Genomic DNA, 24,906 nt, shown 5'->3' with positions numbered 1-24,906 from the left:
TGTATTCATCAATCGTGAGATCACTTGAGCCCTTACCTTCATTACACAGTCATTAGATGGATTTAAACAGATTTTTATAAGAAGAGGTAATGTGAGAAATGGCTTTTTGGCTTTGAAGAGAAATAGTATTTTAGGCCCACCTTGTGTTGTTCAGTTATAATAGAACCAGAAAGAAGACAGAACAAAAAAAGGGGGGGGGGTGCACCTGAATATCTTCTTATAGAAGGTACCTTCATTTTCACAAGAGTCTACATAGATATCAATGAATTCTTGCCATATTGCTGTGAATTTGTCCCTTTTTTAGGGTTGCCATATGTTAAGAGGTCAAAATCTGGACTCAAAAAGTCGCAATCGTCCAATAGTCCCTCTGCTGTAGCCGATCCAGAGCCTGAACTAGAGCCCAGGCTGTCCAGAACCTGAACCAGAGCCCAGGCCAGAGCGTGCGCGCGCGCGCACACACCCACACACACAAAGATTCAGGACAGTTGTTTTAAAATGTAACACATCACACACACACAATGGACATGTAGGACCCCCAAGAGAAGACACGTCCAGGAATTCCTGGGTGTATGGCAACTCTGCTTTTTTGTAATTTTTATCTGCTGCCAAAGCTGGCATGTCCTGAATCCATTTATTTACTTATGGGCCTTTTTGTTTATTATAAAGGTACCGTCATGTTTGTCTGTGCCCCCCCCTTAAACTGATTCTCTCCACGTTTGGAATGGGAATAGAAGGGTTCTCAGTCACTCACCCCCTTAAGAATATGGAGGTTTTTACTCCTCTTCTTGCCTCAAGAAGAACTTAGTTTCAGTATCCATTTAAATGTTCACTTAAACTCCTCTTCTTAGCGATCCTTTGACATCTGATAAATTCAATCTCAGTCCTTTACATTTCTTCTCCTGTATAATTTTTCCTTGCAGTGAGTGCTTAGACCACGTTGGGGGGACCTCCTTTTTTCCTCCCATTGTGTTGTCAGATTAAAGTCTGTCAAATTTTACGCTGATCAGGTAAGAATTTCGTTTGTTAATAAGTGGAAAATTTACCACTTGATGCTCAGGGCTTCTCGCCATGGGGCAATAAATGCTTCTTGCGCTGGAGTTTTACTCCGCCCCGTTCCTTGTGAAGTGGCAAAGAGCTCCTTAAAAGGTGCCACCGAATCTTCTCCGGGCTCAAGACTCCCTCTTGAGCTTTTTGGGGATACGCAGCACCTTCGCGTTTCCTCCTAAACCCCTTCCAACGTTTGGTTCCTTCTCTGAGGTGCAGACTCGCGCCCCGACACCATTATGCAGCAAACTGGAAGTCTCCTTGAAGACCCTGCCTGTCTCCAGTAGAGGAGAGTCATCCCAATCAGGAATGTCGTTCCCCCATCTGTAAACTGAAATTCACAGTAATAAAAATTTCCTTGTTTTAAATGCAAGAACAATAAGCCTGCAAACAACATTCAATAAAATCACCTTAAAATGGAGAAAAATGCAACTATATATCACAAACAAAACTGACAAGTGTACAAAAGAATAAAAAGTCCATTAAAGCTTGGGTAACCGCTTAAGTTTTAAACAGCTATCATTACTGTCCTGGCTGCAGGAATTAACTGAGGTAGGGCATTCCAAAAGATGGGTACTGCTGCCAAGAAGGGCTTATTCCTGCGCTGTCACCAAGTGACAATTCACAATTCTATTATTCTATTGTATAATTTAGTTGAGATTCCTGTATCACAGCGGGTTGGACTTGATGACCCTCGGGGTCCCTTGCAACTCTACAATTCTATGATTCTATGTTGTAGAATGAGCAGCAGGGTCTCCTTCGCTTTGCCTGTACCTGGGGCAGTGGACTGTAAGTTGTGCAGGGCTTTAAATTACAGCAAAACCTTCAACATCCTTTGGGAGCTAATACACGGCCAGTGCAGATATTTCAACACTGGTGTAACATATATATGTTACTTATAACTCATTTATAAGTTGAATACATAATTTTGCCTCCATTACATGCTAACAGCTGAAAGTCATTTGCATCTCCCCCCTCCCCACTCTTTGAGTCAAGTTCGTTATGTTGACATGATATAAATGAAAATTGACATCTTGCAATGAAGTGTTTGTGTGAATCTTTTTTTTAAAAAAAACTAGATGTAAACTTAAAATAACAGGGAACAAAATTTTCAAGGTTTATTTTTGGAGATGTTTAAAAACAAAATTATTTTTAAAAATAGCATATCAATAGAATTTAATTGTATGCCCTTTCCTCTTTCAATAAAAGAAACACAAAACTTCTCTTGATCCTGTTTGTTTTATAAGATTGAAGGAACACTTATTTATTACCCTTCCTCTAGTCCTAGCTTGATAAAGATTTCCCTTATTTCCCTTATTCAAATGGGTCTTGCAAATGAAACCACTTGTGTGATAAATAATAGGAGCTGTGGGTTCTTATTTCCTATTTGTCATATCTCTGAACTCCTATTTTGTATGCATAAGTAGGTGGTGTTGATTCATAGAATCATAGAATCATAGAGTTGGAAGAGACCACAAGGGCCATCGAGTCCAACCCCCTGCCAAGCAGGAAACACCATCAGAGCACTCCTGACATATGGTTGTCAAGCCTCTGCTTAAAGACCTCCAAAGAAGGAGACTCCACCACACTCCTTGGCAGCAAATTCCACTGTCAAACAGCTCTTACTGTCAGGAAGTTCTTCCTAATGTTTAGGTGGAATCTTCTTTCTTGTAGTTTGGATCCATTGCTCCGTGTCCGCTTCTCTGGAGCAGCAGAAAACAACCTTTCTCCCTCCTCCATGTGACATCCCTTCATATATTTGAACATGGCTATCATATCACCCCTTAACCTCCTCTTCTCCAGGCTAAACATGCCCAGCTCCCTTAGACGTTCCTCATAAGGCATCGTTTCCAGGCCTTTGACCATTTTGATTCTTACTGAGAAAGCCGGTGAGTGACTTACATCAGGGACGTCCAACTCCCAAGAGACTGTGATCTACTCAGAGAATAAAAAACTGGCATTGAGCTTTTTTTTTTAGGGAGGAAAGACAAAGTTGTTGAGCTCTTTGGGGTTTTTTTTAGGGAGATGAGGAAAAAGTCACTCACCGAAAGATCGATCAGAGGAAACAAGCAGCCTCACAGGGAAAACTCCGTCTTCCGTTCTAGCAATCATACGCGAATGGAGGGCGGGGCTGGATCCTCTTTTTCCCACGCAAACCCAAACCTCCCGAGGATCGACCAGTCTATCGCAGTTGACCAGTTGGACACCCCTGACTTACATGAAGAGCATTGGCTACATGTGATAATTGCTTGTATTGTACAGTGGTATCTCTAGTTGCGGAGTTAATCCGTTTCAGGGTGCCGTTCGCACCCCAAAAAGTCCACAACTAGAGCGCCTCTTCCGCGCATGTGCGCGGTGCGATCGAGCACTTTTACGCATGCATGAAGCGTACAGATCACTTCTGCACATGTGCGTGTGGCGAACCCGGAAGTAAACACTTCTGGGTTTGCCGCGTTCGTAAGCTGGAAGTCCGTAATGAGCGGAATGCAACTAGAGGTACCACTGTACATGTGTTTTCAATTTGGATGCCGTGTGCATTTAATATTGAAAAATTGATGGCTCCTTAGTGATAGCTGTCAATGCACAGGATCCCTTGCTCTTTCCTTACATAAAAGCCACATCATTTATTTTGCTACCTGTTATATTCCTTCATTGTTCCAGACCTTTCCAGAGCTTCCCACTTAATGGGGAGTGGAAGGAACTCAATGCACTTTGAGAAATGTATATGTATGATACAAATAAATGCAAATTCATTTGCTGTGTGTATCCCACATTGATTGCATTTTAAATTGTATCTTTAAAATATATAGAATATAATGCCTGAAGAGATTAGCTGTATTTCCAAGAGACTGCCATTTTCTCATTAAGAAAAGGCAGAATATTAATAAATAGAAGGTAGAACATACAGTGATGACTCATTGTTGTTTTGCCCTGCTGTCTAGGATATTGTTCAAGCTAGAATGATTTGCACCGTGTGATGTGGTGCATGTTTCTAATAGCCTAAGTGTGGAGAAGACCTTGTGCCATTTATGTCTGGCATATGAAGCCTGAAAAGGCCCCACTGAGGTATATGAAAAAGCACTTTCTTAGTGTTCCTGATGTTGGAAGACATAGTGAATTTTAACAAACTGTAGAATCAATTTTCTAATCTTAATTCCAATCATGGGAGGGGCTGTGGCAAAATGTTTTTCAGGAACCTTCAGCTTTTATTTTAAAAAGAAAAAAGCAAACCTCCGAGTCTCACCCTTTTTAGTCATGGAAATATACAGGAAAATGTTGTTGCTAAGATATTTGTTTGCTCTCAGCACTCCAGCCACTAAGACCAAGAGCATCGTTGCCTGTTTCTTTCTTAAAATTTATAACTATGCTTCTGAATACCTAGCAGGTAGCGAGTATGCAGAACCACTACCTTACTTTCATATTCATAGGACCATGTTTGGCGCATCCCATTTTGCCTCCTTGTCATTCTGCTGCCTGTTGCCAAGGCCTCCCTGGATGGTGTGGGAGTGCCCACGAAGTGGAGTCCAGGATGGTGGGTTCTGGCAAGTTTCTGCACAATCTTGTGGAGTGCACAAGATCTCGGAAGATTTCAGTGGAAGCTGGCAACGGTGGGGTGGGCGGGAATCCGCAAGGGCGCTGCATCTTGTGGTTCTGTCGCTTGAGGCAGCTGCCTCACCCTACCTTATGGGTGGGCCAGAGCTGCATAGGGCCACCCAAGTTCAGTGGTATTAGTGGATGAAAAGATGATAGAGACTTTCAGCAGTGTTGTCCATATTATAACCTTGCCGTCCCAGTTGCACCTGAAAGGCCCATTCACTTGACAGTGGTTCTGAAAATGTGTTGATTTTTATGTTTTAATGTTTAATGTTGCCATTATTTTCAGTCTATTACTACCTAATAATTTTTCCACAGTTTTATTTTTCATGTGACCATATATTATCTTCCACTGTGCAAAGTTGGTTTGATTACTGTTTGGCAGAAAAGTGGTATAAAAGCTTAATTAAAATGTCTATAATATAGCTCAGGGTGAAAGAGAATTGACATAATCCGAGTACTGATTATTGTTTGTTCCTCCCGTTGATTGGAAGAAGGTCTTGAAGGGCATGGGGAAAATGTGCTTAATATCTGATTTCCCTTTAAAAAACAATAGGTTCATGTACTGGACAGACTGGGGAGAAGTGCCAAAGATAGAACGTGCTGGGATGGATGGCTCAAGCCGCTCAGTTATAATCAACGCAGATATTTATTGGCCAAATGGATTGACCTTGGATTATGAAGAACAGAAGCTCTATTGGGCAGATGCTAAACTGAACTTCATTCACAAATCAAATCTGGATGGAACAAATAGGTAAGAGTTGTGTTTTGCTTTAAAAAAGGGAAAAAAACTTTGTGATATTGTATTCTAAATAAATACAACAGTGGTACAAGTATATGAACCAACTGAAGCCCTTGAATACCATGTTTATAGTTTGTTAAATTTCAGATGTTTGAGTTTAGAAGCATAATGTAGAGAGAGATCATAATGCAGAGAGAGATCAGACTGCAATTTGCTGAGAATCCCAAAGGGAAACTTCTTAACTTGCTTTATTCAAAAATGAGCCTATATTAATCTTCATAAAATGTAGTTCTTCAGAGTCTCCCTACAGTGCTATAGCAATGGTGCCTTTTAAAAGTACCGTATTTTAATCCCCTGCTTGGAAAATATGTGCATGTTGATCAAATGCACAGAAAAAAATAATGTAGGCAGTGCTCTGACTAAATTGGTTTGCTGGGGTGCCCAAAGTGTACTTTAGGTGGGGTCCAATAGCTTGGGCAAGCTCAGTGGAACTTTTGGTGTTTTCCTTTTGAATTGACAGATCTCTATCACATACCACAACCAACCTTTGAAAATTCTTCAGTTTCAAAAGATGATTGCCATGTATTATGGGAGGCGAGAGATAAAACTTTTGTTCAGGAAACACATGGGAGGCCCACACATTTTGGCCTGCTTAGGTAGCCAGCCGAAACTAAAATCTGATCTCTAACATTACACTGCACTTTGGAGCTACTTGTAAAATATTAAGAATATACTGCTTCTGCCCCCCCCCCCCGCAACCAGTGCTTCCAGTGTGAGTGAAAGAAGCAGCCCCACTTTCCTCATTAGATTAAAATATGTACTGGCAACTGGCAAGTATCTGTAAATTTATCCATAGCAGAGTTCTGAAATCTACTACATTGGTTGTGCCCTTTAAAGACTCATCTAAGCTGAGACTGTCAGAATATAAAATGATAGCCTTCTGCATTACAAATTGCAAACGAAGGGTAGTTTTTCTTGGAGTTATGAAATAATAATAGTTTGCATAACTGTGGCAATGTTCAGTTTGTTCTTGACAGCTGATTTTTCTTTTTGAATTGTAAGTTATTTTGCAACCCAGATATTCGAGCTCTGGAAGATTAGTGTGGCCTCATTTGCACATAACACTAAGATGAACATGGCTTAGTGAGAATGAGCAAACATGCAGCTATATTGCCACTTTACTTCCCCAGTCTTGCTGCTACCACACAATGCAGAGCTAAGCTATGACTTGGCTTAGCATTATGTGCAAACTTGGGGTCATGGTTTATCTTTCTCCCAGTAAATCAACAGTGGTAAACCAAGGGCATACCTTTATATGTTGGAAACAATACAAACCATGAACCTAGGTTTACATGCCATGCTAAACTAAACCATATCTTAGCTGTGGGTAGTGTTTCAGCAACAACTGGGCAGGAGCATAGTGGCCACAGTTTTGCTCTGGGTACCGACATGCTTGCTTGTTCTTGCAATGCTGTAGTTTGCTTTTGTGTGAACTGAGCCTGTGTTGAAAATAATGTTTGAAAGACTGTAGGTTTGTAAATGAATGGTGCTGTCCATCACATATATCAAAAAATGGTGTTCTTGGGGACCTCTCTAGGCAGTAGCTTAAGGCTGAGAAGGTGTGAATCAGCTTAGTGTGCTTAAGATTGAGGTTTTTGAGAACTTTTAATAGTGGTATGATACTGACTTAGTACTCAAAATTCACTGCCAGCCTTGAAAGATAAGTGCTGTTTTCCCATACAGTGGTACCTCGGGTTACATACGCTTCAGGTTACAGACTCCGCTAACCCAGAAATAGTGCTTCAGGTTAAGAACTGTGCTTCAGGATGAGAACAGAAATCGGGCTCCAGTGGCACGGCAGCAGCAGGAGGCCCCATTAGCTAAAGTGGTGCTTCAGGTTAAGAACAGTTTCAGGTTAAGTACAGACCTCCAGAACGATTTAAGTTCCTAATCCGAGGTACCACTGTATCACATTTAAGTTACAGCTGCAAAGGAAAAAGATTGAATTTTGTTATTTGTTTAGGTTTTTCGGTTGGTTGGTTGGTTGGTTTTTTGGTGTAACCTGCCTTGTGATCTCATGTTGCCGAGTGGGTAGCAATAAGAATATTTGAATTTGAATTCAGAGCTCAAATTGGGGGTGCAAAGGAAAATAATGGTCCACTTTGTCCTAGGTATTCATTTTAAAATTAAAACCAAATGCTACGGATCTGTGTGGTAGGGAGAAGCAGTTCCTGTTTAAACCATGACTTAAGTCCCAGGGCTGTGACATGAATATTTATTATTACGGCCATACTGAAACCAGAATTTCTGTACAGTTCTTTACAAAAACGATAAAAACAACCAGAGCGAAATTTTACAATCAATATACTAATTAAATAGACTTAAAATGTATATCTAAGGAAATAAGAACTCCATTTAAGAATTTAAAGAATAAGAAAAATTAACTATAAGCTGTAATGGTTAATGACTGTGCAGCAGCTTTTGCTTTCTTTGACTTATGGCTATTGCACAAAATCTAGCTGACATATGGATTCCAGTCAGACAAGAGCTAATTTAAATAATATTCCTCCATTTTCCCTGGTACTTTTTGTACAAGTGGGCTTATGAGAGAGGCTCTGGGATCTGTATAAAATCTGCAGTGGAATGGAACACGGTCCACTGCTTCACTTTGACCCCTCTTACACGGCAGACCCTCTCACCGTGACGGATCTTTCTGTATCTGTCTTCCAACAGTGCAGATGGCAAGACATGGACTTTAGCTTGCTTAATGCCTTTCTAAATTTGGGGGTGTTCAAATTCGTCAAATAATTTGTAAGTGCCGGGACCATTCTGTTTGTCCAAAGCATAGGATATAGATCAGCTTGAGCTAAATGGGTTTGTAGTTCAATATTTCTAACTCTTTGTGAAATTTTCACTTTTGCTTTATCGTATCCCTGAGTTAGGATTTCAGTCAAAAGCTTTCACAGACGACATGGTCCTGACATTAGAACAACCTCTGGAAAGTACCCCAGAGGCACTGGAGTTTGGGAAATTAGCAGGCTTTAAACTAAATAAAGATGAAACTAAAATTTTAGTTAAAAAAAATGGATGGACAATCAAAAAATAATTTAGAAATAATCAGTGGACTGAAAATAGAGAAAAAAGTGAAGTATCTGGGAATATGAATAACGGCTAACAACCATAATATTTTTAATGATAACTACGTGAAGAAATGGAAAGAAATCAAGAAAGATCTGAAAATACGGGGTAGAATGCAATTGTCCTTTTGGGAGGGAAATCTCTACTATAGAAATGAATGTTCTCCCAAAAATACTGTTTCTGTTTCAAACAGTACCAATACTTATTGATGCACGATGCAAAAAGAATGATCCAAATTTATTTGGCAGGGGAAGAAACCCAGAATAAAGCATATGATTATACTTTGAGGCATCGTGTTTGTGCTGGATTAAGGAATGGATCTTACTGAAGAACACCCAACTGCTAGATTCGGGAGGGCATGTTGTTAAATATGGACGGCACAGGTGTATGTGATATGGCAAAGCCCAAATTTACAAGAGCTTCTCCAACTATTCTCCAACAATCCTCTCCCCGCTGCTTTTTAACATCTTTATGCGCCCCCTTGCCCAGATTATCCGGAGCTTTGGGCTGGGCTGTCACCAATATGCTGATGACACTCAGCTCTATCTGCTGATGGATGGCCACACCGACTCGGCCCTGATTACACTGTTCAGATGCTTGGAAGCTGTGGCTGGATGGTTTCGTGGGAGCTGATTGAAACTAAATCCTTCAAACACAGAGGTCCTATGGCTGGGTCGGGATGGCATGGGGATGAGGGACCAACTCCCTTCTCTTGCGGGGGCCCAATTAGTGCCATTGCCTTCCGTTAAGAGTTTGGGTGTAATCCTTGATGCCTCCCTTTCCATGGAGGCGCAAGTTACAGCAACAGCCAAGGCGACATTTTTCCACCTTCGCCGCATCAAGCAGTTGGTCCCTTACTTTTCCCGCCCCGACCTGGCCACAGTGATCCATGCGACGGTCATCTCCAGGCTTGACTACTGTAATTCGCTCTACGCGGGGCTGCCCTTGAAGCTGTCCCAGAAACTCCAGCGGGTGCAGAATGCTGCAGCGAGGCTCCTCACGGGGTCTCTGCCATGGGAGCATATTCACCCAGTGCTTTTCCAGCTGCACTGGCTCCCGGTGGAGTACAGGGTCAGGTTCAAGGTGCTGGTTTTGACCTTTCAAGCCCTTCACGGCCTAGGACCCTCGTACCTACGGGACCGCCTCTCCTGGTATGCCCCACGGAGAGCCTCAAGGTCCATAAATAGCAACACCCTAGTGGTCCCAGGCCCTAAGGAAGTTAGATTGGCTTCAACCAGAGCCAGGGCCTTTTCAACTCTGGTCTGGTGGAACGGCCGGGTGGAACGCTCTGCCTCATGAGACCAGGGCCCCGCAGGATCTGATTTCTTTCCGCAGGGCCTGTAAAACAGAGTTGTTCCGCCTGGCCTTTGGCTTGGAGCCAATTTGATTCCCTCCCTCTCTACCTTTTTTCTTTTCCTTCTCCTCCTGTGATGAAGCTGCATTTTAATATTTTAATGTTTCAATATTTTAATGTTGTATTTTAATTTTGTTTTTAAGTTGTAATCATTCAACTTGTTTTTATTATTGCTTGTAAGCCGCTCTGAGCCCGGCCTTGGCTGGGGAGGGCGGGGTATAAATAAAAATTATTATTATTATTATTATTATTATTATGTGATCAGAAAGAACTTGATTAGAGTCTGGGCAAACACAAAAACCTGCTGGAAAGAAAGACACCACTGTGGTTATCCCTGACAGAAGCAATAGCTCGGAAAAAGATTAATATGGAGAAACAGTGGGGTACATATAGAGATCTGTTGGATCTTGTGGGGGGGACGGGACCAAAAATGAAAAAATAAATAAATAGAAGAAATTAAAGAGTATGCAGCGCCTGGTAAACTATTACCAACTTAATGCTCTATTTAAGGTAGACAAAAAATATGGTTTTGCATGCTCCACTTTTAAAGAAGAACGAGAGAAGTGCCTTTAAGCTTCTTTGTATATCTGCAACAGCATTTTTCAGTTGTAACTTCTATGTACCTGTTGAGAGCTATATCATTCCTAGATACCTGTAGGAAGTTACCTGCTCTATTTTATGGCTGTTCATTTGCCGTCTGTATTTCATCCTTTTCCTAGAGAACATAATAATCTTAGTTTTATCATAATTAATTTGTAATGATTCCTTTTTGCAATAACTCCCCAAGGCTCTCAACAATCACCTCAAGTCCACTTTTGTGAGAGACAAGAGTACTACATCGTATGCATATAATGTAATTTGCAGGGCTTTGTTTGACAGACTAGGATATTGAGTGTGTTGCACTTGTAAGCTTCCTACCAAAGAATTTATATAAGAAATAAAGAGTAGGGGCAAGGGCGCATCCCCGTTTTACTCCATTGAGAGAAGGGGTGGAGCAGGATAGATGACCTTTGCTATTACATCTCAGCCGCAAACGAGTGTTTTCATAGAGGCAGCGTATCAAAGTCAGTAAATGACAGTCTATATTTGTTTCTTCCATCTTGTCCCACAGCCTCTGTCTTGGTATAAGGTCAAAAGTAGATTTTAAATCAATGAAGGCAGCATAAAGTGCACCTCCAACTGGGGCTGTGTATTTCTCAACCAAGTGCTGTAGGACAAGCCCACTGGATTGATCCTTCCTGGAGCCTTCCTGCTCGTCATTTGGAATTTTTTCTTGTTCAAGACAGCCTGTCATTTTCCCAATTGATGGCTGACGTACAGTTTCCTAATAATGTTGGGTAGACCAATGGGTCCGTAGTTTGCAGGTTCTGTTCTTTTCCCTTTTTATATATTGGAAAGATTAACACTAGACCCCAGTCCTCAGGTATACATGGTGAAAGATCAATGCTTGTGAATAAAGCTACCAACATGGGCATCCACCAGTTGAAGCAGGATTTAAATACTTCAGGTGGAATACCATCGTTTTTGGGGGCCTTGCCTCTTTTGCGCATAGAGATAAGACTCTTAATTTCCAAGATGGTTACTGGGGGACAGTTTGGAAGTTAACATGTATTTACCCTTTTATTCTGTGCTACCTCTTGCCCTGTTTGCCCAGTAGCATATATACTATTAAAATGGGATTCCCAAGTCCTTGCAGGGATACGATACTCCACTCTGGTTGTAAGGTTGGGCCAGCCTTTGGCAACCAGCTTCCCAAAAGTCTCCATGTCTTTGCCCTTTGCTTCTTTTCTTAAATTACACCAAGCCTCTCTCTGGGCAGGGCCGTGACATAGTTACCTGAAGTTCCACCTTTCCCACAAACCCGTCCAGCAGCTGATAGTTATTAGAGGCCTTTCTCTGGTTGCCCCTTACTTCTGAGGTTTCCAGGAGAACAGAGCAGAGGAAACTATTGAGGGCAAAAAAGTTCCTTCAGAAACAAGAACTCTTGCTCAAATAAGGAGAACAAAAAGAACCACAATATTCAGCAAAAGAATTTTGCAGACAAAAATGAAATTAAAAAATGGAGAATTATACATTTGATGAATGTATAATTGGAAATAAAAAATTACCGTATTTATTGCTCTATAAGACTCACTTTTTCCCTCCTAAAAAGTAAGGGGGAATGTGTGTGCGTCTTATGGAGCGAATGCAGGCTGCACAGCTATCCCAGAAGCCAGAACAGCAAGAGGGATCGCTGCTTTCACTGCGCAGCGATCCCTCTTGTTGTTCTGGCTTCTGAGATTCAGAATATTTTTTTTCTTGTTTTCCTCCTCCAAAAACTAGGTGCGTCTTGTGGTCTGGTGCGTCTTATAGAGCGAAAAATACGGTAATTATACCAGAAACAGGAAATTAGCTAGGGAAGCAGCTGGACAGGAGACAAGGGAGTTAAAGGAATGCTGAAGCATTATAAGGAAAAGCTGAATTATTTGTTTGTTTATGTCCTCTTTGTGGAAGATGTAGGGCAGAAACCTGTGCCTGAACTAAGTTTTTCAGGAAGGGAGTCTGAAAAGCCGAGGAATATAGTGGAATGGTTTTATTCCTCTTAGTTTTATTGCATTGTTAGTTAAGTAGATTCATAAATTTTAAAATTTCTTTGCATGTTGTCCTGAAATCCGTTTTTGAACACAAATATAGTGGTGACGCTATTAGGTGGCCTTATGGACAACTAAAAAAATGAACAAGTTGCTAGCTCTGGATGTTACCCAGCCAAAAGTTCTTAAGAACTCAAAGGTGAAATTGCTGATCTTCTAACAAAAGCATGTAACTTAGTTGCTGAAATTGGCTGTAGTAGCCCATCCAATATTATTTTTGAAAGGGCTCTGTGGTGAATTCAGGAAACTAGTCCTGCTTGCTTAATGTCTTTTCTGTGGAAATCACTATTAAATATAATCAGGTATATAGGAGAGCATGTGTTGCTAAAGAAGAATTGGCATGTCTTCTGCAAAAGCCTGTCTACCTCTCTGAAAAAGTCATTCAATAAATGCTGCTGAGTAATGTGATCAGCCATGGCATAAGAGAATGAGTTATGTTATGGATCACTAATAACTTTAAAAAACAACTGAAGAATAGGAATAAATTAACAGTCCCTCACAATGGAGGGATGTAAAAGGAGGATCCACACATTCTATTTTGGGCCAGTGATTTTAAACTTGTTCATCAATGACCTAGAGTTAGAGCAAAGTGGGTATTGCTGACACACAATAATTCAGGGTGGTAAAAACAAAACTGGGTTTGCAAAGAGCTCCAATCCAAGCTTCCTTCAAGGAGCTGAGTGTGCTGTACGTGGTTCTCATGAAGGGATACGATCATGTTTGTTCAGAAATCAACATCTCTTCCTTAAATCATAAAAAAGCACAGCTGAAGTCCATTTGGGTGCCTTGCAAGCTCTTCCCTGCTTTTCCACATAGTTGCACTCAGGCAATTGTGATTAGTGTTTAGGAACAAACCTGTGTGCTTTTATAGCATGATAGTTATTGGTGAATTTGAAGTTTTCAGATTAAAGACTGCCCTGTTGGAGAATGCAGTGTTGATAATACTAGTGATTTGCATATGTGGTGGGAACATCAGGTTATAAAATACGAAAGCATGCCATTGGGTGGTATAAGTAAGTATAGAGTGCTGTTGAAAGCCCTCATTGTATTATTGAGATTTAGAAAAGATACTGAGGAACCACAGGAGTTGATGCTAATCTCATTACTACTTAAATAGCGCTAGCATGTGCATACACACACACTTGTGCACCAACCACAAGAGTCAGTTTGGATCCCGGTTCAACATGTTGAAAAATTGCCCAATTTAATCCAAGGTATTGTAAGGGCTGTCTAGTTCAGATCAGGTCTAAATCCCAACCCCCCAAAACACAGAATTGTGACTAACCCATTTATTAGAATCATAGAATCATAGAATCATAGTTGGAAGAGACCACAAGGGCCATCGAGTCCAACCCCCTGCCAAGCAGGAACCACCATTATTATGGGGACCTTTTTTTTTTAAAGGCTATAATGTGTTTTTTTACTCTTGATAGAATTGGTTGACATTTGCAGACATAGTAGCCCTTCTTAAGTGAATGAAGCCCGCCAAATAGGATTATATATTTAATTAATTTGCCCCAGCCCTTCCTTCCAAAGGAAGCCAGGGAATTATTGTGCTGATCACCTTTAAAAGGTTTAGGGAGGAGAAGATGAAACTTCTCATTCCTGCCAGCCTCCCAGGGTGAGGAGGGGTGCATGAGAGGGCTTTCTCAGGGGCTGCTCCCAGACTTTGGAACTCCCTCCCTGGAGAAGATGGACTGGTTCCCTCCTTGCTGTCGCCTGCTGTCAAGTGAAGACTTTCTTCTTCCAACAGGCTTTTGGGAACTGATTGCTTTGATCAAAAGGGTTGGTGCTGTTTTTATTGAAATTATCTGTATGTTTTTAAATACATGATAGGTAGGTAGGTAGTTTTATTCTATCAATGTTTAATTGTTTTTTAATTATTGTTTTCCTCTCTATGTGGATGGCAGCTAACGTATTGAGGTTGAATCCCAACAAGACAGAAGTACTGTTTTTGGGGGACAGGGTGGGCAGGTGTGCGGGACTCACAGGTCCTGAATGGGGTAACTGTGCCACTAAAGGACAAGGTGCTCAGCCTAGGAGTCATTTTGGACTCACAGCCGTCCATGGAAGCTCAGGTTTACCAGCTCCATCTGATACACCGGCTAAGACCCTTCCTGCTTGTGTACTGTCTCATCAGAGTGGTACATGCCCTGCTTATCTCCCACTTGGACTTCTGCAATGGAAATTTACATGGGGCTGCCTTTGAAGGTGACCCGGAAACTACAACTAATCCAGAATGCAGTAGTTAGACTGGTGACTGGGAGCAGCCGCTGGGACCATTTAACACTGGTCCTGAAAGACCTACATTGGCTCCCAGTATGTTTTTGAGCACAATTCAAAGTCTTGGTGCTGACCTTTCAAGCCCTAAACGGCCAAAGCCAAGTATACCTGAAGGATTATCTCCACCCCCATCGTTCAGCCTGGACATTGAGGTCCAGCTCCAAGGGCCTTCTGGCGGTATCTCACTGCAAGAAGAGAAGTTACAGGGAATCAGACAGAGGGCATTCTCAGCAGTGGCGCCCAGTAATTTTGTTGTTGTTGTTGCTGCTGCTATTTATTTGGTAGATGACTTTTATCCAAATGCCCTCTCCTTCTAAATAGAATTTCTATGGCTCCTTGTTATACATCTGTGCTGGGAGCAATGAAATAAGACGGGAAATGGCTAGAGCCCAAGTAGAGGAAGACTCATGCCTCATGTTGTATCTGACCAAACACAGGAGCATGGTCATGTGCACAGGGTGTGCCTGGGCACAGCCTAATGTTTTTTTTTTTAAAAAAGCCCAGGAATCATGGCAAGGAGGGAGATAGCACACAGCAACCTGGCTCCCTCAGCTGCCCAAGCAACTCACCATCATTTGTGGAGAGAGCTCAGTGGGAGTGAGGGGCTGTTTTTGCGGTGCGCAAGCAAGGAGGAGGAGGAGCCATCTGCCCTCCAGATCTGCCCTCCCTCTCGTCAGCCATGGGTCTTTTTCTGTGCATGAAAAATATATTATTTTGTCTTCTTGACCACTCTTGTTGTGGTTGTTTTGCTAGCTTTCTGACTCTTTACCTCTTTCTTGTCCTCATTTGCCTCGTCATTTCCCCCACCTTCCTTCCTTCCTTCCTTCCCGAAATAAATAAATGGAAAATTCCCCCAGTTGAAATGCCCAGTTGAAATGTGCTGTGCATGCCTATGCACAGGATAGAGCTCATCGTTGACCCTATTCTAGTGGTGGTGATGGTGAGAATTAACTGGATTAAATATTATTCTCTCTGGCTAGAATCTCTGTTAGAATATTAGATATCAAAATGCATCTCCTAAAATTCTCATGTTCTGAATGTTTTATCACGTTTTTCTTTTTTGAAATGCACCTCTTTGCAGTCCATTGTTTGTGCGACCTCTTTTTTCTTTCAGTGCATTTTGTATACTGATGTATAAAATATTAATTCAAATGTCAAGACCGCAATCCTATGTGCAGTGAATTGCAAGTGTAAGAATATATGTAACCCTGCGGCATATATAAAGTAGTATTAGAGAGAGGGACAGCAAAGGTTGGAGTCTGCATTGTTGAAGTTGACAGAAAGAGAAAGTGTATTTGAGAAGTGGTGCAATACTGGGTGGAGGAAGACTAATCCTGGATGATTTCTGTAAGGAAATTTTACTGTATATATTCTGTAAATGTGTAAAACATTGAAAGTGTACTGTATTAGCTTCCTGGGTTGTTTTGGTTACAAACTGCTTTTTAATGCTAAAATATTGACACGTTGACGTCCTTAGCAAATCATGAGTTTGCCTCTATGAGTTACTTCAAGCAGTGTGCAACCCTAAAACTATAAAATCCTCAGTTAAGATTTAAAATAAACCTATTCAGGTTCTCTTAGCCGATTAAGGGAAGATAAGGTTGTCCTAATTTTTAAAATAAATTTAGGCAATTTAGCAGTTCAGACCTAAGAAAAAGGATGGTTGATAAGAGTCCAATTAGAGCTTCTTTCCTAGATCTAAGGACTTTGTTTGTAGATTGAACATACGTTTTCCATTTGTTTTCCACCAGGCAAGCTGTCATTAAAGGGTCTCTTCCACATCCTTTTGCTCTGACATTATTTGAGGATACACTGTACTGGACTGACTGGACCACACGTTCTGTCCTGGCTTGCAACAAATACACTGGGGAGAACCTGCGTGAAATACATTCCAATATATTTTCTCCCATGGATATTCATGTGTTCAACCAACAACGACAGCCCAGTGGTGAGTTCTCTGTTCCCCCACCATTGCTAACTGCAACTTTGAACAGATTTGTAGAAGTCCCAATTTGCCTTAGAGTGGAAGAGTTCATTATAGATGCTTTCCTTGGTACAATTTATAAGGCAGTGAATTAAAAATATATCCCAAGAAACACTGGCACCAGTTCAGACAACACACCAAGTCATGGTTAAAGAACCTTAGCTATGATTAATCTCTGCATGATGGCTTGCTGTTGGCCAAAGAACAAAATTATGATTGACATGAACTGGTGAGTGAATCACCAACTCTTAATGTTTTTGATCTGAGTAGTAAAATCGTATTATTTTACTCTCCCTGTGTTTGTGTTTTCAGTTTGTGGCAGGTAGCCAGGTTGCTTTTTCTTTTACAACTCCACACAGAATTGCAGAATTAGAAGAGAACCCAAAGTTCATCTAGTCCAACCCCGTGCCATGCAGGAATCTCAATGAAAGTATCCTGATGTTGAGTTAAAATCTCCTTTCTTGTAACTTGAATCCACTGGTTTGAGTCCTACCCATCAGAGCAGGCAAAAAAACCACCCCTTCCTCTTTCAAATGACAGCCCTTTAGATATCGTAGGCGGCTATCATATCAGTTTTCAGTCTCCTCTTTCCCAGTTTGGTGTCATCTGCAGATGGGAAGAGCATCTCCTCATTTCCTTCATCCAAGTGATCTATATACATTTTGAACAACAATGGGCCCAGGACAGAACCCTGCGGCATCCCGCTTGTCACTTTCCCCCAGTATGGCGAGGAACTGCTAGGCAGCATTGGCCCAGCTCCTAAAGGTGTGGGGTGAAATCCATTCCAGCGCCTAGCGGACCAGGGCCGTCTGGTGCTGCTGATTTGCATCTAGTAAATAGGTGTCTACTCAGAAGAAAGCCGCACTGAGTTCAGATAAGGGGGGGGGGGGCTATAGTTTTTTATCTAGGCAGCCAGGGCTCCTCTGAATGACAAGACCTTTTTGCATCAGGTAAGTGAGGACCACTTGCTTTTTAAAATTCTCTGATATATACAGAGCTGTGTGCCATTTGGACTGTATCTGTAGGTTTCCCCTTCTGTGTCAGTTAACTGGGGTCAAATCAGTATTGTTTACTTTTTATAAGACATGGAAGATGGATCTCCCTTGGGAGTTTCTGGACTCTCCTTCCTTGAAGGTTTCTAAGCAGAGGTTGGGTGGCCATCTGCCATGGATGCTTTAGCTGAGTTTCCTACCTTGGAGGGGGCTGCACTAGAATGATGACCCTTGGGGTCCCTTCCAGCTCCATGATTCTATGTTTTTCTGCTTCAACAATATTTCATTGTGTTCTTATAATTTTATAGAAGTCATGTTTCACCTTTAATGCTATTTTAGATTCAACTTCTAATTTAGCTAACAGGACAGTAAAATACCCCCCCCCCCCGAGATAATTTGAACCCATGTTCTTTTGGCACAGATGTAGTACACACATTCCATTGTGGAGGAGTAAAACGTGTTTTTATAAATAAAACATATTCTGTTTACAGAGAGAACATTTAAATCGCTACCTTTCTACTGGTGGCGGCGGGGGCCACAGTCAGAAAAAAGTTGAGAAACACTGTCATAGGGGGGGAAAAGGAGACTGAGGGAGAAACAGCTTGTCAATTTAACTCCTCAGAGAGACAGAGGTGGCATTTATGCTTCTAATTATTTTGATCCTATGAAAGTGGATTTTCCCATGCTCAGATGGCTCCCTGGGATCAACCTCTAGGAGGGATTGCTATTTAGGCTATTGCTTTACATTCCTGACAAGGCAGGTCAGAGGATGAAATGTGGTGCAGAGGAAATGGTAATAGTTCCTGTTAACAGTAAGGAGGCTTCTGCTGTGCCAAAGTTTTCTGTGCCGCTTTCTTCACTTTGCATATCTCATATCATCTGTCTGTGTGAAGGCGGACCAGTCATTACGATAATAAAGTCAAAATTGGGTTTTATATTTATTTATTTTATTTATAAAATACTATGCCCCTTAATATATTAAAATTTCAGAGCAGTTTACAACAGAAATACAATAACAACAATAAAATGCAAATAGCATACAATAAAATTACCTCAGAAACTGAAAAAAATAAAATCACAACTGTATATCACAAACAAAACTGAAGGTTGTGAAAATGAAATTCTCAATACAGCTTTTCTTCAAAAGGATGAAATGCAGCTTTGGAGGCTAACATTATTTTGCAGATGTGGGGTGGGAGGCTTGGGTTGGTGTGCAATGCCTTCTTTGTATTTTTCGCCTCCTGTGTACACACAGTTCCCCAATCACATAAATATACACATATTCAAGTCACATATATCCTGTGTATGTGCACTTCCTTACTTATTTTGCTTGTTTCTGCTGTCCATGTTTCTCTTCCCTTAAACACATGTTATTCTTGATGTGCAATGTAATGTTTTTTAGTATTACTACACACTGATCTGCATGGTCTCTGTACTTGACAGCTGCAAACCCATGTGGAACCAATAACGGTGGTTGCTCCCATTTGTGTTTGATGTCTCCTGTCAAGCCCTCTTATCAGTGTGCATGTCCCACAGGCGTGAAACTCCTCGAAAATGAAAAAACCTGCAAAGATGGTATGTTATAATTTTAAAAGTTATTCAGATAATAGAGTTTAAACTGGCAAAGAATTTGATCTGTTAGCATAATTGAATAGTGTACCTTTCTGGCAAGGATGCTACAAGTCAAGTACAAAATGTACACTGCCACTTCAGTGTATGTTACAACAGTGGTTTCTCAAATTGTGGGGAGGGTGCAAGATACCTGGAGGAATGTGTGTGGAATTTTGATGTCACTCTGATCACATCAAACACAATGCTTTTAAAATGGTCTGTTCACATATTCTAGCTGTAAGTTATCAAGTGTTAGAAATTATAAAAAAATAAAACACCAAATTACTTTTTCAACTAATGTCAAGATTTTACTTAGAAATGCAGATAGCTTTTTTTAAAAAAAGAGAGCATTTTATAGGTTCATCAGCTGTTTCTCCTTGCTCATTTCCCCCCTTTGTTTCTATTTAATCATTGCTATGTGAATCCACAGAAAGCTTGCTTAAAATAATTTGTGCCATATATATCGTATTTTTCACTCCATAAGACACACCTGACCTAGTTTTTAGAGGTGGAAAACAAAAACAAAAAAATCTGAATCAAATGTTGTACTAAACTGTTAAATAAACTACCGGTATATCAGAATAATATTTCAGCCATGTAAAGTGAACAGGAGTCAACAGTGGCATTAAGAACCATCACTGTCATTAACAAATGAAGAGAGACTTTATCCCCTGGTAAGGGGGGCAGGCAGTGGAAATATATGAGCTTCCCACATTGAGTCCCTTAGATCTAAGGACTGTATGGTTTGGCCCTACACAATTATTTTAATAAAGCCAAAAGAAGTGGGACTTTCTTCCTTTTTTTTTCATTGCAGAGATCTCTGGGGGCTTTTATATGAGAGAGGAATGAGTGGGAAATCCTGTCCCGCTTTGCTGCTTTAAAACAAGCCAAGGAGGAGGGTATTTGCTTCATAAGACGCACAGACATTTCCACTTAATTTATAGGAGGGGAAAAGTGCGTCTTATGGAGTGAAAAATACGGTATATCGTAAAGAAACTGAAAGGCTAAACTAAACTTGCAGAATTTGTCCCTGTAAATTACCAACTCATTAAAAAACAGTTTCATTACTGTGACTTATAACTGCATAATACATAAACTAATTATCTTTATGTTGTCTGTCTAAATATTCTTTCAGGCAAGGAAGGATACAGTTCTGCAAAATTTGTTGTAGCTTCTTTTTCAAATATTCAAATCTTTACTCAAATATTCCAATCATTTATTTAATGACAATATAGCATTAGAGGCCTAGATTTGTTAGTACACTATTCTTTCATCTGTTCTCAGTTGTCACTTTGAAAATCTAACGGAAAAAGCAAATCCGTGTTTTCAGGAGATATAAATCCAAACAATGTTTTCTTTTCAGGTACGGAACAATCTATGCTGTTCTTTCAGTAAATATATCTGCCAAGAGCCAGTGCGATATAATGAACAGACTTAAATTTAAGAGACTAATGTCCAAATCCTGTCTCTGTCATGAACCTTATTGGGTGTCCCTGGGGCCTGAAATACAGGACAAAACTGTAGCAATAGAGGATATAGCATTTTATATGGAAATACAGGACAATCCTGTATAGGTACGATGGCAACCCTACCTGTTACAGACCAGATAGGTGCTTCTGGACCACATGGCATAACTTTTATATTATTTCTCTGTTGTTCATCCCTGTTATTTATGAAATCAATTTATCACTTTTTTATTTAAATAAATTCCATATTTGGCTTTGGAAACATATCAGCACAACACTTTCAGTTAGGCTTACATTATGTCCCAAGACTTTCCTTGGTAGTCAAAATTGCATAAAGCAATCAACATAAAATATTAACAGTGAGAATATGCTAAGTAATAATCCTGCAGAAAATTTACAACTGTTCTACAGATGCTGTAGATCATTGTTGCATAGGTTTGTCGCAAGGATGGAAAATGGAGGGAAGGTCTGGTCTTCTTCTTCTGTGACAGATAAGACTTGCTATGCCAGCAACAGTACCAGAGCTTGATGAATGCTAGATTTAGGATAGAGAAAAGAAGGTACTTCTTTATCAAATACTCCCATAAATTTAGGAATTGCTGTAACAAACTCTGGTGATGGTTACTGGCTTAGACGGCTTTTTGAAGGGGATTAGGCAACTGCAGTTCCATCAGTGGTGGTAAGCCAACATAGCAAGATGGAAGCTCCAATGTGCAGAGGAAGTATTTATCTCTATAGCATTTGTCTTTGGGACAAGCACGTGCAGAGGGCCCATTGCCTTCATATCCTGCTTGTGGAATTCACTGGACACAGATGGAAAGAGGCTGCTGGAATAGGCAAACTTGAAAGGGAATTCTTATTTTGTTAAGTAGCATAGATGACTAATGGGTAGCCAAATTTGAATTTACTTCCCATTCTTCACATCTGCCACTCCTTTGCACACCTAACATAGTTTTGAGTTATAAAACTGAGTTCTTTATAGATAGGCAGACTGCTTCCCATGTGCTATTTAATCATGCCAGTGAAGTCAATTAAACTTACGTTATTGCTTTACAATTTGTTTTAATTAAATTAAACAATAAGTATGGGAAGATGCAGTACGTTTCCGAGCACAATTCAAAGTATTAGTGCTGACCTTTAATGCCCTAAACGGTCTCGGCCCAGTATACCTGAAGGAGCGTCTCCAACCCCATCATTCAGCCCAGACACTGAGGTCCAGCTCCGAGGGCCTTCTGGCAGTTTTCTCACTGTGAGAAGTGAAGCTACAGGGAACCAGGCAGAAGGCCTTCTTGGTAGTGGCACCTGCCCTGTGGAATGCTCTCCCATCAGATGTCAAGGAAATAAACAACTATCTGACTTTAAGAAGACATCTGAAGGCAGCCCTGTTTACGGAAGTTTTTAATGTCTGATGCTTTACTGTACTTTTAATATTTTGTTGGAAGCCGCCCAGAGTGGCTGGGGAAAGCCCAGCCAGATGAGTGGGGTATAAATTATTATTATTATTATTATTATTATTATTATTATTATTATTATTATGCAAAATTGAAGACCGCTGGAAGAGAGGCGAGTGCTGAAATATTTTTTATTTTTAACCCACATAAATTAAATCCAACTGACCAATGTTGGTGCCTAAACAATACCAACATCCATTTTCCCAAATGGATTGAAAATGAAGAGGGAGGGTTCTCTGTGAAATACTGGTAGCTTAAATCTTATACTGGTTTTACTTATGTGATCACAGCTTTGCATGGGGCGGGTGGGAGGGTTTAAACAAATAAACAAAGAGTGGAGGAAACCCACTCTCTATTTGCTTATTTCCATACAACTGTCAGGCTGTCAGCAACTCCCATGGCTGGTTGCCCAGGAACGTACAAAGACAAGGAATGTTCTTACCGTCTGCTTTTTATTCAGTATTTACAGAGAGAGGCTATAGAACCCAGCCTCTTGGATAATGGCGTTGACCCGAGTGAATCTCCAGCCCGCCCGCCCCGTCTCTCCCACTTCCTCATTCGTCATCCTCATCACCTCCGCTATGGCTACTGGCAAGCGACCTCTGTCTTTGAGCCCTTTGCTCTCCTACTTTCAAGGCTTGCCAGGTTCTGGGAGATGGTGGGTCTGGAATGCTTTCTAAAGACACTGTCCATCAGCTGTTGCCCCCCTGGTGCTTCCTCTCCCTCCTCCTCTCCCATTATTTCCCAACTTTCCCCTTCATCTGCCTCTCAGCTATGACCTCCCTCAAACCCCTGTTATAAATATAAACTGTCTTCTCCTCTAGAAAGGTCAGGCTGGGGAGGTGGTCTCCACCATTCCTCCTCTGCCCAGTCCCTGACAGCCACCACCTGTGCTGCTTGAAGGCTTCGGCGGCATCCCAGAGCTGCCTTCCCAAAGCTGGTTAAGTGCAGCACTGTGCTTTGTTAATGAGGCGCGAGGGCTCTGGCAGGGTTCTGGAGGTTCCTTCCCAAAGCTGGGCAGGTGCTTACTGGGCTTTGAAAGGTGGCAAGAGGGCTCTGGGACACTGCCAGAGCCCTTGTGCTGCCATTCTGAAGCCGGGTAGGCAGCCGTCTGCCATGGGGGGGGGGGGGCAGTTCCGGGGGTTCCTGGTTTTACCCATTTTTACGTTTATGAACTCCCGGAACCAAACCCTTGTGTAAGACCTAATAGCATTTTTTGCAAGTTTATGGCAAGCATAATTTTTTAAAAATTCAAGTGTTCTGATTCTTTAAGTAACAGGAGTATTTTATTCTTCGGTGCATAAGGCTGGATCATCAGGAAGAGGATTGGGAGTGAGGGAACACTCTGTGAATTACTACAATTTATAGTGCCTTGGCATTGACAGATGATCCATACAGCCAAAGGTGAACCTGGCTGACCCCAGCAGAGTAGTTTCCATGTCAATGAACTTTTGCTTTCTCAATTTGCAGCATATAAAAACCACCTTGTATGCATGTGTATCTGGGAGAGGCAGTTGTAAACAATCACTTTCCCCCCTAGTTTCCTGTTTCTAGCCATTTTGGAAATCTTCAAAAGAAATATTCATCAAGGAGCTGAAATTGCAAATGGCATAGTATTACTTAAATGCTGTGTGAATTAATTCTTTTTGTCTGATAATAACTGAGTTGGGCACCTAATTTCAGTTTCCACATGTTTTCAAAATAACACTTAGCAATGGATGTAAGCCAAAAATCCTAGTTCATTAGTGAGCTGAGCCAAAATCATAGTTCAATACTCCTCCAGTGTCTCAGCTCGAAAGTGCCAAAACTCTTGTGCAGAGCAACAGAAATAAACTGAGTGTGATAGAGAAGCCAAGAGCAAGCAGTGTGTATGAATATGTGATGGCTACTGCTGACAACTTCATTTTACATAGGCTCTCCCTTTCATTGTACCAGATAAAGCTCTCCGGACTTTCCTCATGCCATGTTAGTGCGGTAGTGCTGTTGGGTGTGAAATAGTCTCTACCATAATAGAGGCTTGCAAAGTCAGGAATGGTATTGATCAAATAGATACAGAGACATTATTTCTCCGTCTCTCATAAAACTGAAACTCTGGCCATTCTCACCCACTGAAGTAGGTTCAGAAAAAAGGAAATCCTAATTAACACAAACTTCAACTAAGCTTATGGACTTCATTGCCACAAGTTCTGACAATGGCCACTGACTCAGGCAATTTTTGGAAAAAGATTTAACCTCTTCACTTCCTTTCTTATTTTAATGTACACTGAGCTGTTCACACATTATATACTGAGAATAACGGTCAGTCTGGTAAAAGCTTAAATGTACTGTCCATGTTTATGCTATTTCCATAATTCTGTGGTGGAAAACCTGTTTTTTGGGTTTGGGGGTTTGCAAAAAAAAAAAAGGTGTTTCTGTGGAAAATGCAGCACAGTTCTCTCTAATCTATGTTCACTGCATTCTAATTGTGCCTTGCTTTTGAGGGGCAATTATGTTTTAGTACTCCGGTGAGAAAAATAACCAAGAATACACTTCCTTCCTCCTGGCTGACAGTAGAAATGTACTGCTGCTGGTTACCAAACTAATAGAATCCTATATTTTCGTAGGAGGAGATGCTTTC

At 41.0% G+C, this 24,906-nt stretch overlaps 1 protein-coding gene across 3 annotated transcripts in view; it reads left to right on the top strand.

Moving 5' to 3' along the window:
- The window catches only part of LRP6 (LDL receptor related protein 6), an 89,561-nt gene that overhangs the window by 18,225 nt on the left and 46,430 nt on the right, over nucleotides 1–24,906 (top strand). For 2 of the 3 annotated variants that reach the window (XM_083440703.1, XM_083440704.1), the window contains 3 exons: nucleotides 5,195–5,392; nucleotides 16,537–16,733; nucleotides 19,205–19,336. In XM_083440703.1, coding sequence (XP_083296829.1) covers nucleotides 5,195–5,392; nucleotides 16,537–16,733; nucleotides 19,205–19,336 — 527 coding nt within the window. The remainder of the gene's footprint in view (nucleotides 1–5,194; nucleotides 5,393–16,536; nucleotides 16,734–19,204; nucleotides 19,337–24,906) is intronic. The other variant, XM_083440705.1, reaches the window with a different exon arrangement.

This window comes from Podarcis tiliguerta (assembly GCF_965153285.1).
Source record: "Podarcis tiliguerta genome assembly, chromosome: 5".
NCBI lineage: Eukaryota > Metazoa > Chordata > Lepidosauria > Squamata > Lacertidae > Podarcis > Podarcis tiliguerta.
The sequence above is the reverse complement of the archived record's forward strand: the minus strand, read 5'-3'. Positions and strand labels throughout refer to the sequence as shown.